Source organism: Aethalodelphis obliquidens, unplaced genomic scaffold (assembly GCF_003676395.1).
Source record: "Aethalodelphis obliquidens isolate GAN/ISIS:26980383/991018 unplaced genomic scaffold, ASM367639v1 scaffold10, whole genome shotgun sequence".
Classification (NCBI taxonomy): domain Eukaryota; kingdom Metazoa; phylum Chordata; class Mammalia; order Artiodactyla; family Delphinidae; genus Aethalodelphis; species Aethalodelphis obliquidens.
Window position 1 is genome coordinate 34,679,177 of NW_020837954.1, and position 15,819 is coordinate 34,694,995.

Below are 15,819 nucleotides of genomic sequence, written 5' to 3' on the forward strand. Positions count from 1 at the left end.
ATCCACAACTTGGCTAACAGTCTGGTACAAGAGGGCTAGCTCTTAGCTTATCTCAATTTTCAACATGCCTTCCTCACTGAGCTTAATCATTTCTAGCTTTTGATCTAAAGTGAGAGATTTGCAACTCTTCCTTTCTTTTGAACCATTAGAGGCCATTGTAGGGTTATAAATTGTCCTAATTTCAATATTGTTGTGTCTCAGGGAATAGGGAGGCCTGAGGAGAGGGAGAGAGACAAGAACTGCCTGTTAGTGGAGCAGTCAGAGCACACACAGCATCTATGAATTAAGTTCGCCCTCTTATATGGGCATAGTTCATGGCACCCCAAAATAATTACAATAGTTACCTCAAAGATCACGGATCACAGATCATCAGTCACTATAACAAATATGGTAGTAATGAAAAAGTTTGAAATATTTTGAGAATTACCAAAATGTGACACAGAGACACGAAGTGAGCAAATGCTCTTGGAAAAATGGTGCCCATAACCTTGCTCAATGCAGGGCTGCCACAAACCTTCAATCCATTAAAAAACACAGTATCTGTGAAGTGCAATAAAGTAAAGCACAATAAAATGAGGTATGCCTGAATTTATTTTAGACTTTCTAAGTATTAGGTTTAAAAATACACAGTGGTTAAGGAAAACATGTATATATTAACCCTAATTTTTTTTGATGGATTCCAATTTTTTTTCCATTGCACCTTTTTTCACTGATTATTTTTTTCAGTATGTTTGTATCAATAAATCTGTATAGCATTTATATTACATTTTTAAAAATCTGTCCAGAAAACTATTATTTTCTTAAATTATACTCTCCAAACAGTGCAAATCAAAACCTATACTCTTATCTATTGTCCCAGATCCTTATTTTGCTTAAAAGTTTTTGACATAAATTTTTGGCCCTGCTGAAATACCTAAAATTTTAAAAATAAATTTTATTTTAGCAGTGGCTCAGCATGACGGTACCTTTTTTGGTCCATTTTTGAACAAAAATGAATTTCTGTTCTTTCTAAAAGTTCTGTCTTGAGTACAGGTTAGTATTCTAGTACTAATATTTGAAGTAATATTTTAATAAGTCAGTAATGAAAATAGAGAACTATTTGAATTGATTTTGGTTAGATTTGGATTTCCTTCTGCTGAGCACTATGGTAGGCATTAGAGTTGTGGGAGATTAATCAGGACACTACTCTTAAGGATCTGCCATTCTAGTCAGGGAAACAAGATAAATTTATCAGAAAAAAAATAGAGAACAATGTAGTCAATACACAGTTAAGTATTGATTTATTTGCTTCATAATAGGGATTACATAAGAGCTGAGAGGAGAGAAGGATCACCAACAGGTAGAATAAAGAAAGATGTGGAAGGAAATGAAACTTGAGCTGAGCCTTGAAAGATGGGAATTACTTGGAGCAGAGAGAAGAGGGAAGGGCCTCCTGTGCAAGTGAACAAGTATTTTTAATGCTTAATCTTCTATTTCCCTTTGTCTTTCTTTCTAACCCCTGAGTTTATCTTCTTACTGTGTTCTGCCTTCAACTTGAGCAAGGACTCCCTGTTACCCTTTGTTGTCAGGTATCTTCCATTCCTGTTCTATACTTCTGCTTTATAGGACGTCACTTGGGCTTGAGATGGGTCTCTGCAGAGAAATTAGCTGTAGTAACTGAATTTTATGTTAATATAAAATCAGGCCTCTAATGATATTTTCTGATTAATGAAAAAATAATCATTTTCTTGCATTTTGGAGCACTGTTTTGAAATAGTTGGGTTTGCAAGTCTTGTAATAACAGCTGATAAAATGAGGTAGCTCACATACCGACCTTATCAAACTACCTGGTACACAATGTAAATGGTTGTTGCTGCTGCCGCCTCCACTGTTAGTCAGGGGGAAATGTGAGATGCTGAATTTGGAGCAGGGCTGAACAGAGAGACCAGTAACAACTTTGCTTCTACCCCACCCCATCCTCATCCTTTTTGGGCAAACATATCAGAAAAAAAAAATGGTGAGATTATTGCTTTTGATTTTTTTTTTTTCTTTCCTTTTGGTAAGTTGACCATTTAGTTTATTCTGTATTGAAAACTTACCTAGAAATATCAAAGCAACTTGCCCAGTTTACCCTTACAGTTTTTTTTTTTCTCTTGGTGAGGGTTTTAAATAAGAGTAATTTTTTAGTTGACTCATTAATTTAATCCTAAAAGTATATGTTTTCTTTGGGTTTGTTTTATCACTATGTAAAATTTTGATTGAATTAGTTAAAAATCTAAAACTAGATAAATACCAAATAGGCATAGTATAATATTTACTTACAGGTCTTCTGCAAAGGACAGATGCTTCCTTTATTCTCCCTTGCCCTTTTGAATGCTGGGTTTCAGCCTAGAGCAAGTATTTACAGAGTTATTATGTGCCCTGAAACAACTACAACAGTGGTAATGTTGACCAACTCAACTGTAGGTCTAGGAACAGGATGGCCACGATTAAGAGTAAAATCCTGAAACATTTTCATTGATTGTTTCTGGGAAATAGCAGCCCTCTGGATTTCTTTTAATTTTTTAAAAAATTCATTTTTACCAGCTCTAGTTCCTTAGCTTTGTGCTCTTATCCTTTGCCACCTTCATCCACATTCACCAAAAGTGATGTAAGTCTGAAAAAGGCAAGGAGGGCCAGTGCTCATGCATCAGAAATCCCTGAGCCTCCCCCTTTGCATCTACCTGTGACCATTTCCAAAACTGCTATTAATATTTCTCTGTCTGCTACTGATGCCAGGTCCACAGATGGCCATATTCTTGTACTATTGTCACTAAAAACATCATGTTCCCATTCTGAGTTGGATTTTCTTTTAATGCCTTGATACTATTGGAGTTTTGAAAGCTCTCAGTCTTCAGTGGGGGAGATCTCCACCAAACAACTATGCAGCCCCTCATGCTGTCCCACACCGTAGGTGCCCGTGTCAGATGATGGCCCCATTCTATCTAGGGAAAATGACATGAACAAAGAATCTTTTATTAGTTAGCATATTATTTGGTATGGTGTTAGATTAATTGAAATGATACTGACCTATTTAAAATCAATTTCTTGTCATGAATTTGGTAAGAAATCATCTGATCCTACTTATTCTTACAGATAATAATCAAAAAATGGTCCATCCCTTGTCCTCTGACATTAAATTCTGTAGAGCAATACTTCCAGGTAATTGTTTTGTTTGGTTTCTTTTTCAGTTTCTTCCTTTTTATTTTAAGCTAAAAAGAAAAATAAAATATGACTAATAATGATTTTTTTCCTAATTAATAAAAAAGTAATGGCTATATTGCACTTTGGAACTTTGTTTTGAAATATTTTTATTTGAAAGCCCAGTAGTAATAAATTCATCTTGGTTTTTTTGATGTATTCTAACTTTTAATGACTGTTGGTTTCTCTCTTTCCCCTCAATCCTCTTAAACAGATTTCAAATGCTACAGATGCTTGTAAACCAAAGCTCTTTCATTTCTCCAAAGAGGTGTGTAAGTTATCAACAGATACTTTTAGTTTTTTCACATTTCAAGTTTAAGAGGTTTGTGTAACAGGGTCTCTTAGGTCTTTTACCTATAACTAACTAATTTTCATGAAAGTGCTAAGTATAGGGCTGCTTACCAGAAGGTGGCACATTATGAAACGGCCACCTTTTTTTTGGCACGCCTTTAAATGGAGCCTTTTTTAAATGGGCCACTGCCTAAAAGAACAGATTTACTGAATGTCTGGTCTGGCCAATAAAGTCCTCTGTGCATACAGACTTCCTGTTGCCCTCTGGACTTGTAAAGCTAAGTAGCCAATTATATCAAAAACTCCTCCCCTGTGAGTAGAACCTTGGTCTGTGGCTAAACAGCCTCATCATTGGACCAGCAATTGAGCACTGCCAATATGTCTTCTGGCTGACATTCCAAAGTTGAAACTTATGATGCCTGTAGCAGAGGCAGAAGGACCAAGTCCCCCCTTGCCTTCTCTGAGAGAGCTAGGATATTTGAAATGCCTGCAAAAGCCCCTGAGCATCAGCAGAGGAGACAGGAAACTGATCTGAATGATCTCTACTTTACCATTCTGAAAGAGCCATATGTTCCTTGTTGCTGCAGGTTTCTTCATGTACACTTTGTGATTCTGCTAAAATGCAGGTCCCAGATACTAGAATCCCCACTACTCATGTATAACTCTATGAGTGTAGCATTTTAGTGTGATAACTCCATGCAAAATTTTCCTTTTTATTCCCCAGAGTTCTTTTCCATTGTTGTTTTGTTTTGTTTTTGGCCGTGCCTTGCAGCTTATGGGATCTCAGTTCCCCAATCAGGGATTGAACCCCGGGCCACAGCAATGAAAGCCTGGAATCCTAACCACTAGGCCACCAGGGAACTCCCTTATTCCCCAGTTTTTAAATGAGAAATGTCTCTCTGGCCCCACAAGGGAGGTTACCACGTCTTTTACATGGTAAAGGCCTCCACGTGCCTTAAAGATTTAGGTAGGGTAATTGACAAGCCAGGAAACTGAGCAGTATATGAAAGAGAATTTGTGAATTGAATTTCATTCTCTTAATCTAGCCTTGGGAAATGCTACAGCTTTCCTTCCTGCCAGCTCTCCTCTGATATTTTAAGAGGCCTTGTGTCTGAAGATAGATCTACAGTCATCTGGAACTTCTTTTGCTGAAGAGCCTTAAGTTAGTTAAGGAGAAATTTTTTTAGAGTAGAAAAGAGAAAGTAAATCATTACCATCTATTTTGTAAAGACAGTGTTTTCATTTAGATGGTAACTGTTGTTTGCTTTGTAACTTTCTCTGGTTCTTAACTATTCTAATTTTAAAAAAACAACAACTTTCGTTCATATATTCCAGTGGATCTCTATGAATTTGTTGGTCTAGAATAAATCATGTTCATTCCCATCAAAAGAGACCCTAGTTATAGATGCTAAGATGTGATTAATATATTCAGTATTCTCTTAAGTTGGTACTTGAATTGAGTTGGTGAAAGCAGGTTCAAAAGCATTAACTATTATTGCTGCTTAGGGTAATAAGATGTTTTTGAGTTTCCTAATACATGCATTAGGAAAGACTGAGAATTACAATAAGATCATTTCTAAAATGTTATTATTTTTCATCTTACCTAAATGTTATTTATCTTACCTTAATTATTTTTATCTTACTGATACAATATAGAAGCAGCAATGATTGTAGTAAAACCAACCTGGTGTGGAAGCAGCCAAGAAATATTTTCACTAGTGTGGGCAATACAGCTATCAAGTAAAATATTTACTGGGGACCATAACTGTGTGTCTCGTTAAAAACAAAAAACCAAAAAACAACCTCTTATTTTATAAACAGGTGATTCATGAAACATGAAAGAAATTTAACTAAATTGATTTTTTTTTTGGAGAACTGATTTTATTGTCAAATGAAGTAGTGGTTTCAACAGAGTAGCATTTAATAATTTCATCTTTAAAAAATTTTTTTTTCAGAGTGCTTATGCCATACCAACCATGGCTTTTTCATTTCTCTGCCACACCTCAATATTGCCCATATACTGTGAACTTCAAAGGTACTACAGAATCCTGGAATATTTAAAATGTATTAGTATGTCTTTTTACTTCTAGGACTTTCAGATTGAATAACATTCTCCTCTATGAATCCTTCCATCCCACCACTGGATTGTAGGTGTTAGTTTAAAACAAAACAAAACAACCAAGACTTAGTTCTAAGTTGAGAATGTTTCTTTGAAGTATAGTCCTTTGTGCAGTAATTTCAAATCAAGAATTGTAGTGTGTAGTTATTAGAGAACTAGGTCTTGAATGATTAAGGAATCCTTTTGAATAGCTTGGGAGATATTTATCTATTTAGATATAATTCAGATCACAGATTCTAATTTTACCATTTTTTTTCTTTTAGACCTTCTAAGAAAAGGATGCAGAATGTAACCAATACAGCAATTGCTTTAAGTTTTCTCATTTATTTTATATCTGCACTCTTTGGGTACCTCACTTTTTATGGTAAGTATATTATTTCGTTATAGATGACAAAATAAATTGTTCTGTAGTTGATCTCACACCTGAATATGGACTTTGTTTCTGCCTTTCATTAGCAAGTTAATTTGTTCAGGCTGCCAGAATTCAGTGCACCACTGTGGTGGCTCTACGGGCCTTAAAGAACTGATTTTCCTTCTCTTAAAAAGGTGGATCAAATTCAAGATTGATAACTTCATATGGAAATTTTCTTAAACACCCAAGTAAAATCTCGGGCTTAGAAACATTGAAGTCTTTCTACGAGAAAAAAAAAAAGTGCAATAATGATTTTATTTTTTTTTAATTGAGAATTCAATATGTTAGACTCTAGTTCAGCAGTTTGGGAGGTTGAGAGAATCAGTCATCTTAATTGCAAACGAACAAGTTGAGAAAGGAAAGGGTTTTACCTGGACTATAGTTGTACCCTCATGTCAGAGACCTCTGCCTTTAGATTTAATTCACACAGTTCTGCAGTGTGTATTCTGTGCTTTGCCATGAACTTTCTCTCTAAATTTTTAAAGGATTCTTTTAAATTCATAAAATAAAAGTAAAATTTTCTTTTATTTACTTTTGAAAAGTTATGTGCTTGATGAGTTTTTTTCTCTTCTGGTAAGAACCTCAAGAAAAAGTAAAACTTAAAAGTCTAGAACAAGAAAAAAAATTGTAAGCTCTCTTGTTAAATTTGCAAACGCACTTGTTTAATTTGCAAACAAACACATTATAACAAACTGCACTCAGTTTGTCAAATCCTTGAATACACTTTTCAGTTTATGAATGCCCCTATAACAACGCTCCAGGTAGATGGCTATTGTTACTTTTGTGATATTTAGCTGTTATGACTCTAATTTCACCGTCAGTGGCCTTGTGCATGTGTTTCAGGTTTTAGACATTCACGATGGCTTGTAATGGTGCTTTGCTTACCTACCTTTCCTAAGCCCAGTGGAAAGAGTATGAATTTTGAAACCCAACAAATATGATTCAAAAAACCACTGTGCTCTAACCAGCTGTGTGGCCTTGAACCAGGGTACTTCACCTTGTACTATCTTCATCTCCTAATCTGTAACACAGGGATAATTGTATAGAGTTATATTGAAGAGGAAATAAGTTATATGGAAAATGCCTGTTACAGTATCTGGCACACAGCCATCTTCCACAAAGGAGAGCTACTGCTAGTGGTGTATTATCATCACTGTTACCATTATTATTGCAATTTTCATAATTTCAGGTGCTCTTTTTTCAGCACTGTACTTCTCTTCTTACTGTCATTAATGAAACTTAATTTAAATATGGTAACTTTTCAGTATATTATTATCAGTGTATTATCTTAGACTTTTCAGTGTGTGAGAAAATTATAATTGCTCTATATAGTCCTTTTCTTGCTAACTCTGTGTCATTTCAACACTAATAAAGGTGACTGATGAATCTAAATCTGCTCTTGCATTTTTGTACTATGTTGAATAAGAGTGGTAGAGCTCTGTACACACCATCCAGAAGAGCGTTACTTCCTACTTCCAACATGAGCATGGATACACTACAGGGAAAGTTAAAGCAGATGGTTAAACTTTTTTAATCATTGTTAAGGAAATAAAATTCTTGAAATGCATAAACTCTATTTTTGCTTGTTGCGTTTGTCTTCGTACAGAGTTGAGCACAGTGATGCTTTTCTATAACAATGAGATACTACAGCAGGGTCTTTGTTGGGATTCAGCAAAAACTTAGTAGAATAGCTGTATATTTTTATAAATTGAAATCATCACCTGGCACAAATACTATTTTATTTAGGGATCTTCCAAAATTGAGAAAAAGTCCAAAAAATGGACCTCCTTTTCTTCCCTATGGATCAATAGAGCTATCTGGAAGAAACCTCAAATGGCCTACCAATTTCCAGGACAGCTGAAAAGTAGTTGCAAAAATATTACCACGAGATATTAGAAGCTATGTTAAATTATAAGAAAACTTAGATGGAAAGGGATGTGGAGGAAGGATGGATGCTAATGCATTTATTGAGCTAACATTTATTCTGTACGTGCCAGGTGTTTTATTATATATATTGCCTAACTCAGTCCTTATGATGACTCTGCAAGATATAGGCTCAGATAGGTTGGGCACTTTGGCCAGTACCTGCAACTAATGAATAATGAGTTGGGATTTGTATCCAATTCTGACTCTTTCCAGAGTCAATGCCTTTATTACTGTGCTGCCTCCTCAGGAATTATGCCACAGAATCCAGATTCCCTTCATTCCAAGTTTTTTGCAAAGTGAACTTTTGGAAAAACCTTGCTCACTTAAGCTCCAGGCATATCTATCTATCTATCTATCTATCTATCTATCTATCTATCTATCTATTTTTGCCTTAACACAGAGGCTAAATATTTTCATCATGTATGTGAAATGTTTCCTACACAGGCATTTTCCTGGTTATCAAGTAAAGCTGTTGTCTCTGACTTAGCCCTTTTCCACTGATGCAGATTCTTTAGAATAGCCACGCTTTATGTAATGGAGAAATACAGATCTAAGAAAATCACATGGTAGGCTGGTAAGTAGGTGATAGATAGATAGATAGATAGAAGGAAGGAAAGAAAGAAAGAAAGAATGATATAAAAGTTCCTTCTCCAAAGACAGAAGAAGATTCAGATATTGATTTGCTATTCACAGTGTTTCTTTTTTGGGTTGAAAGTCTTTTACACTATATTTCTATTGGAATAGCAGTAGCTCTCAGTCTTACAGAAAGAAATTGCTGATTGAGCTTGAGACCTTATCAGAAGGGCTTGTCACAAATTAACGCCTTCAACTCATTTTATAGGTGAGTAGCTTAAGTCCAAGAGGTGAAGTGACCTGTCTCACAATTAGTGGCATGTCTCCTGAATATTAATCCAGTGATCTTTCTGTTACTCTGTGATAATCTTTATAAACTTCATCCCCTGTTTGACAGTGTGTATTAAACAGGGCAGCCTCCTGACTTCAATAGAAGATATAACTTGCAGAGATCACCATCAGGTTCTTCCTGAGATTTGTAGAGATTTGTCTGAATGCAGAGAAGTGTGTTGCACTCTATCCCTTGCATAAGGCTCATCTAGGAACACAGAATTGACTGGCTCAGGAAAAAGGTTTTTGTCTTGGGAAAGTAGAAAGTAGACATGTAACAGGTAATTTGAATTTATAATCTAGTTCTTCAGGCTTCTGGAGCTGCTTGGGATCCTTTCATTCAGTGCTCTCAAGGCTTAGTTAATATCTAAATTTTATCAGATTAAAGGGACCAATAAGTATGTACCTAGATTAATAATATTGGCTCTGATTACAGATGTTAAAGCCTTATAAGGTAAGGAATAAAAAGTGTTCCTCTGATAAACCAGGCCAATACACAAATGTTGCATAATAACCAGACCATTTTAAAAGTCTACAAAGTTCTTAAGCAGTGTTAATAGCTCATTTTTATGATTCATAAAGTGGAAATAAAATAGTTTGCTATATTTTTCCAAAGAGTCACAAGTATCTCACATATTTGGGACTAGAATCCAGCTTTCCTGGCTCTTCTTAATCTCTTATTTGGTCCATTAGTCCCACGTTATATCAAGTATGTCTTTGATACTTTCAACAATTAGTTTCTATCCCATTTCCATTATTACTAATCTAGTTCAAATTCTCATTACCTCTCAGTGGTTACGACAGTAGCCTTCTAACTGTTATTCCTGTTTTGGGCCTCTTTTTCTTCCAATTTGTCTTCCTGCTTAGTTCAGGTCATAATGCACTGTTCTTCAGAAGCCATTGCATCTCTGTGGCCTACCAGATTGAGTCCAGACCCTAAGAAGAGCTCTGTTACTGGTCTTAAATGCATTTCCAGCCTTATCACCCACTACTCTCTTTTCTCTACCACACAGTCTTTCAGCCTCTGAAGTGCTATTGGGCTGCTCATTTTCTCGGTTGCGTATTGCTACCAGAGAGAATTTCTTCCCCACATCTTTTGAATGTCAGCACACATACATTAAGTCATGTCATGTTCACAGTAACTCTGTAGGTCAATATATTATTGTCCACATTTTACAAATGTAAAAACTCAGAGAAGTTAAGTTGCTAGTAAGAGTAGGATTTGAATCTTAGACTGTTTGATCACAGAATTCAAGCCCCTCTACTACCCTGCTGCTCACTATATCATGATGACTCTTCTCAAGTCTTCTTGGATTTCGTTCATGTTCATCCCAAAGCCATAGTTATCTTTCCCTGTTCAGAATCACCATAGCTCTTTGTTTAGACCTTCTTCTTCCGCTTAAGTGTGTCTGTGTTTACACACTTTCTATTATATGTGTGTGTCTTCATCTTATCTCCCCTTTAAATTTTAAAGTATTTGAAAACAGAGGTGTATTTGATTTGTATTTTTATTTTCTCCAAAGTGACTTTTCCAAACTGTATGGTCTCAAATTAAAAAGACAAACAACAACAAAAAAAACCCCACAATTCTATTTTAAGTACAAACTCATCTTTCCCTACAAGGCAGTGACATGGAGTGTTCTTGAGAACTCTCACTCTTAATAGCCCTCCTCTGGCTTGGAGTGAGGAAGACGTGAGGATAGAAGAACACCAGGGAGCAAAGCATGGTCAGCTTGTTCAGATTCTGTCACTGACTACCACACTGGCTTGCTAAGGAAGCCATTACCCTTGCTAAGGAAGCCATTATCCTTGCTAAGGAAGCATTCTCTTTTATGAAAGATGAATCTATAGATGAAATGTTGATGAAGCAGGTAGCATGCACAAAACTATAAGATCCTAGAAAACATTGCAATATTAAGGAAAGGCTTTGACATCAAAACAATTTGGGAGTACAGCTCTGCCAGCTCTGCCCCTTTGTACTGTATGATCTTGGGCAAGTCAGTTAATAATTTTTAGCCTAGCTACCTATCTTATATTGTTATCATAAGGACCAAATTCAGTAGTATACATGAAAGCACTTTATAAAAGTGTTGTTCAAAACCTTCAGATTATGGAAAAGTTCTAAAGAGATTTTCTTAAATGTATATTCATTGTCATAATTTTAGAGATTCTGCCTGGGCCAATTTCTAGTTTCATTAAAAGAAAACACTGTAGGTTTCCAGAAGATACTTACTTAATGTCTCTGTGTTTCATAGGATAGGAAAAAGGCCAGAGATGGATTTGGTACCGGGAATCCAAAATCTGTTAAGATCCGTTTGTGCAAAGGAAAATAATGTTACTGTTATTAACATCTTAGTAGTTTATAATGTGATCCTTATTATTGTTTTTTAAATTTGCAGACAGTGTGGCGTCAGAATTACTACAAGGTTATAGTAAATACTTGCCACATGATGTTGTCGTCATGACTGTGAAGTTATGCATACTATTTGCTGTGCTTTTGACAGTCCCTCTAATCCACTTCCCTGTAAGTACTCTTAAAGGTTTTGTTGCCTGGTGTAGCAGCTCCCTAATATGGCAACACTAATTCTTTACAGACTAGAATGTTTGAATCACATCTAGTCTTGTATATCTTATTCATTTGTCCAGTAATTGATCAAAGACCTCATACTTGCCTATGGCCCCATGAAAGCACAAAAATAACAGTGAACCGCTAAACTAATTTGTGCTTTTTCAGATTTAGTTTAGATTTACGCTCTCCCACAGCATTGTTTCCAATTTAGAGACTATAGTTCTTCTAAAGGTTTTTGGGGTTTTTTTCCCCTTTTAATTCTGTATTCTGTTTTCAAAAGAATGTGCGTGAAGAGGAAAAAGTCAAGTCAGCAAAAATAAGCTCCTTCTAGTTTATTGGAAATTTATTTTCACATAGACGTTCTAGTCTAATCTTAGTCACGGATTTTATTTGCTCTAGAGTTATAGTTTAAGGGGCACAGCAGATCATCACTCGGCATTTAGTTGCCATATGTAAGACTCTTGAGAATTTCTGGGAGAATGGAATCATAGGCTTTGGGTACAGATGCTTCTAGTGGACGACTTGAGCCCCTGAACGGGGAGCTCCTTAAGACTGGGGCCTCCTCCCTGCGGGGACTGCAGCACCAGGAGTGCAGCGGGGGCTGGGTAAATGCTTGTGGGACAGGACTGCCTGTTGCCCGCCTTAGCAGTAGAGAGCATCATGAACTAGTTTTCACATTTACATGCTGTGAAACAGATAATATAACATAAAACAGCAAATGGTATTTCTTTATCATGCCTTGACTTCTTTTTCTGTTTTAAACCATTTGTTCTTTTATCTGTTGAATTTCATGAAAATGATACTCTGTGATTTCTTCACAAAGTGTTATTGTTGGTAATTTTGAACATTATACAACTGAAAGAAATTGCATGTGAAAATTTTTTCAAGAATAAAATCAAAACAGTTTTTATGAAGCTCACACAGATAGGTATATTTCTCAGTTTTTGTGCAATAAATACCTTACAGTAATAGTTTATGCCATATTTTTGGAATCTAAATGGTTTAGAGGGCAAGAATATCATGGTAACTGTACCATACATGTGTTTCCCTAAGCAAGTAGTTTGGCTTTGTTACCTCCTCTTTGCTTAAATCTTTTTCTGTTATACAGGCAAGGAAAGCTTTAATGATGATGTTTTTCTCCAATTTTCCATTCTCATGGATTCGCCATTCTTTGATCACTATAGCTCTCAATATTATCATTGTTTTACTTGCGATATATGTTCCTGACATTAGGAATGTACTTGGTGTAGTTGGTAAGTTTTCTATTTCAAAAATTCCATTTTCTAAAATAGATTAAATTGTCATCCAGTCTCACATCTGAATCTGGCAATATTATTTTCTTTTCCTCCCCACTTTAAGGTTCCAGTACATCAACATGTTTGATTTTTGTGTTCCCGGGACTGTTTTATCTTAAACTGAGCAGAGAGGATTTTCTCTCATGGAAAAAGTTGGGGGTAGGTTGATTTTTGTTTGTTTCTTTTAAGAATCTTATTTTAAGAAATAACTTGTCATTTTATAATTAAGTATTTTACCTACCTCACGAAAGTTAATGTATTTTGAACTATAATGTACATTATTGGAGCACGTGAAGGTTTAAAATAATGCGCTAATTGTTCTTTACCTTTTTTCCTTATTTCCACAGGCGTTTGTTTTGCTCATCTTTGGTATTTTGGTTGGTAATTTTAGTTTAGCACTCATTATTTTTAATTGGATTAATAAGTGAAAGAAATCTTTTCCCACGTCTTTTGCTGAATGATTTACCTCCAAATGCAAAAAGGAATTATTCTGGAAGGCACCTTGGATGATCCTCTTTATATGGCCTAACATTTTTGCAAACATTGACAGAAAAGCAGAACAAAACAGGAGTCGGTAGGGGAAAGTAGACATAGCAGTTTTAATCAAAATAAGAAACTCAGAATGCTCTTAAATATGTTGAGCATCTTTTGTTTGTGGTTTTTTTTTAATTAACGGACTTTATTTTTTAGGGTAGTTTTAACGTTTACAGAAATAATTGAACAGAATGTACAGAGAGTTCTCATATATTCCCTCACTCCAGCACACCCATAGTGTCCCACATTACTAACATCTTGCATTAGTGAAGTACATTTGTTATACTTGATGAGCCAACTTTGATACATTACTATTAACTGAAGTACATAGTTTACAGTAGGGTTCACTTTTGATGCAACCACTGATCTTTTTACTGTCTCCATAAACACCATGAGCATTCCCCATGAGCCTTTTCTAAAATGTCATTTGGTGGAATCATATAGTATCTAACCTTTCGGGCTGGCTTCTTTCACTTAGCAATGTGTGTTTAAGTTTCCTCCGTGTCTTTTCATAGCTTGATAGCTCTTTTTTTTTAATCACTGACAATATTCCATTGTATGGATGTACCACAGTTTGTTTCACTGACAGTATTCCATTGTATGGATGTACCACAGTTTGTTTTTCCATTCACCTGTTGAATGACCTCTTGTTTGCTTCCAAATTTTGGCATTTGTGAATAAAGCTGCTACAAACATTTGTATGCAGACTTTTGTGTGGACAGAAATTTTCAGCTTATTTGGGTTAATACCAAAGACTATTTTTTAGCAATTGATGCATGGTATGGTAGAATATTTAGTCTTATAAGAAACTGCCCAACTGCCTTCCAAAGTGGCTGTAACATTTTGCAGTCCTGCCAGCAATGTGTGAGAGTTCCTGTTGTTCCACAGCCTTGCCAACATCGGGTGTGGTCAGTGTTTGGGATTTTCACCATTCTAATGGGTGTGCAGTTGTATCTCATTGTTGTTTTAATTTGTATTTCCCTATTGACATATGATGTTGAGCATCTTTTCACATGTTTATTTGCCATCTGTATATTTCCTTTGGTGAGGTTCAGATTTTTAAAATTGGGCTGTTTTTACATTGTTGAGTTTTAAGCATTCTTTGTATATTTTAGACACCAGTCCTTTATCAGATATGTGTTTCACAAAGATTTTCTCCCAGTCTGTGAGTTGCCTTTTCATTCTCTTAACAACATCTTTCACAGAGAAGTTTTTAATGTTATTAAATATATTGAGACAATTTTTTGTTTTTAAAGAAATCAGTATATTGTTTATATACAAAATTGAATTTTAGTTCGTAGGTTAATGTCAACATCAGTCACCAATAACAAAACTGTTGGATTATTTCACTTGGTATTTTGCCCTGACTCCAAATCCTAAGAAACTTTTGTGATTTTCCTCTGTCGTGCAGTATGAGATAGAGCTGTGATGACTGGCTGTGGATTTGAAAGTTCTCTGAGCGTTCTCATTTGTCACTAAAACATGTGACTTTCTACTTGGCGAACAGAGACAAATATTGATGATTTATGTCATACTTTGTTTGGAGGTTATAGATCGTTCCAGTCTTCACATTGATGTGGCTTATTCCTGGTTGGAAACCAGGAGCTAGGTGCCTCCCTCCCCTACTGCCCCAGGGAGTATTCTTGTAAAGGGCACCTTGTTAGCAGCCTACCAAAGCCAGGGTGTATCAGTAAAAATGTAATCCTACCCCTGCACACATGTAAAGTAGAGAATTACATGCAAAGTGCCAATTTGCATGTATGGAAATGCACACTTTTGCTGGTGCCCCCTTGCTTCCCCCTTAGGAAATGGGCTGAAAAATTGACAACTGAGTTAAGTTTCCTCTTTGGCAACTTGAGATCAGCATAGTGTAATGGAAAAGGTCCAGGTTTGGGGGTTAGAAAGACTTAGATGAAAATCTCAGTGAATTTAGGCAAACCACTTAACCTCTCTAAACCTCTACTTTCACATAGGTATTAAATGGAGTTAATACCAATTATACAGGGTTGTGTTGAGAGGATTAAATGACCTTGCATAAATTAGGTGCAGACCAAAATAGGCGCTCTTAATAAATTAGATGTTTATCCCCTTTTTTTCCCCATCCTTTCATCTAGACCTGTAAAATGAAGTTGCTTTCAGACGAGGACATGGAATTTCTTCATCTTCCATCTTGCACAACTAATATGTTTAGAATCGTTTTCTAGCCTTCGCTCACAGGAGAACTGGCCCCATGTGCATTCTTTTTAATGCTTTCCCACATTTCTATGGGAAATTACAGATCCAAATACAAATAGGTGTTCAGCTGCTAAAATAAATCTAACTCCTAATACCAAAATAGCCCTAAATCTGCAACAGATGCAAGGATGCCTCCTGGGGCAGATGTTAAGTGTGATGACAGGTGGGCATCAATTAATACATTTGTCACCTGCTCGTGGGATGGGATCATGGGAGGTTTGGCAAACCTATTGAACGCTGCATGAAACTTAGTTAATATCAAAAGAAATTATTTGGAGAGGTGTTTATTTTTATTTTACTTTAATATTCTGCCTTA

The 15,819-nt window shown here is 35.8% G+C and overlaps 1 protein-coding gene across 7 annotated transcripts in view; it reads left to right on the forward strand.

Moving 5' to 3' along the window:
* SLC38A6 (solute carrier family 38 member 6) overlaps positions 1-13,255 on the forward strand; it is a 73,085-nt gene extending 59,830 nt beyond the window's left edge. For 4 of the 7 annotated variants that reach the window (XM_027111424.1, XM_027111426.1, XM_027111427.1 and 1 more), the window contains exons 9-16: positions 3,115-3,180; positions 3,434-3,487; positions 5,466-5,545; positions 5,893-5,993; positions 11,270-11,394; positions 12,548-12,692; positions 12,799-12,893; positions 13,082-13,255. In XM_027111424.1, coding sequence (XP_026967225.1) covers positions 3,115-3,180; positions 3,434-3,487; positions 5,466-5,545; positions 5,893-5,993; positions 11,270-11,394; positions 12,548-12,692; positions 12,799-12,893; positions 13,082-13,162 — 747 coding nt within the window. In that variant the 3' untranslated portion in view covers positions 13,163-13,255. The remainder of the gene's footprint in view (positions 1-3,114; positions 3,181-3,433; positions 3,488-5,465; positions 5,546-5,892; positions 5,994-11,269; positions 11,395-12,547; positions 12,693-12,798; positions 12,894-13,081) is intronic. The other 3 variants (XR_003433674.1, XM_027111425.1, XM_027111429.1) reach the window with 3 other exon arrangements.
* The last annotated feature ends 2,564 nt before the right edge of the window (positions 13,256-15,819 follow it).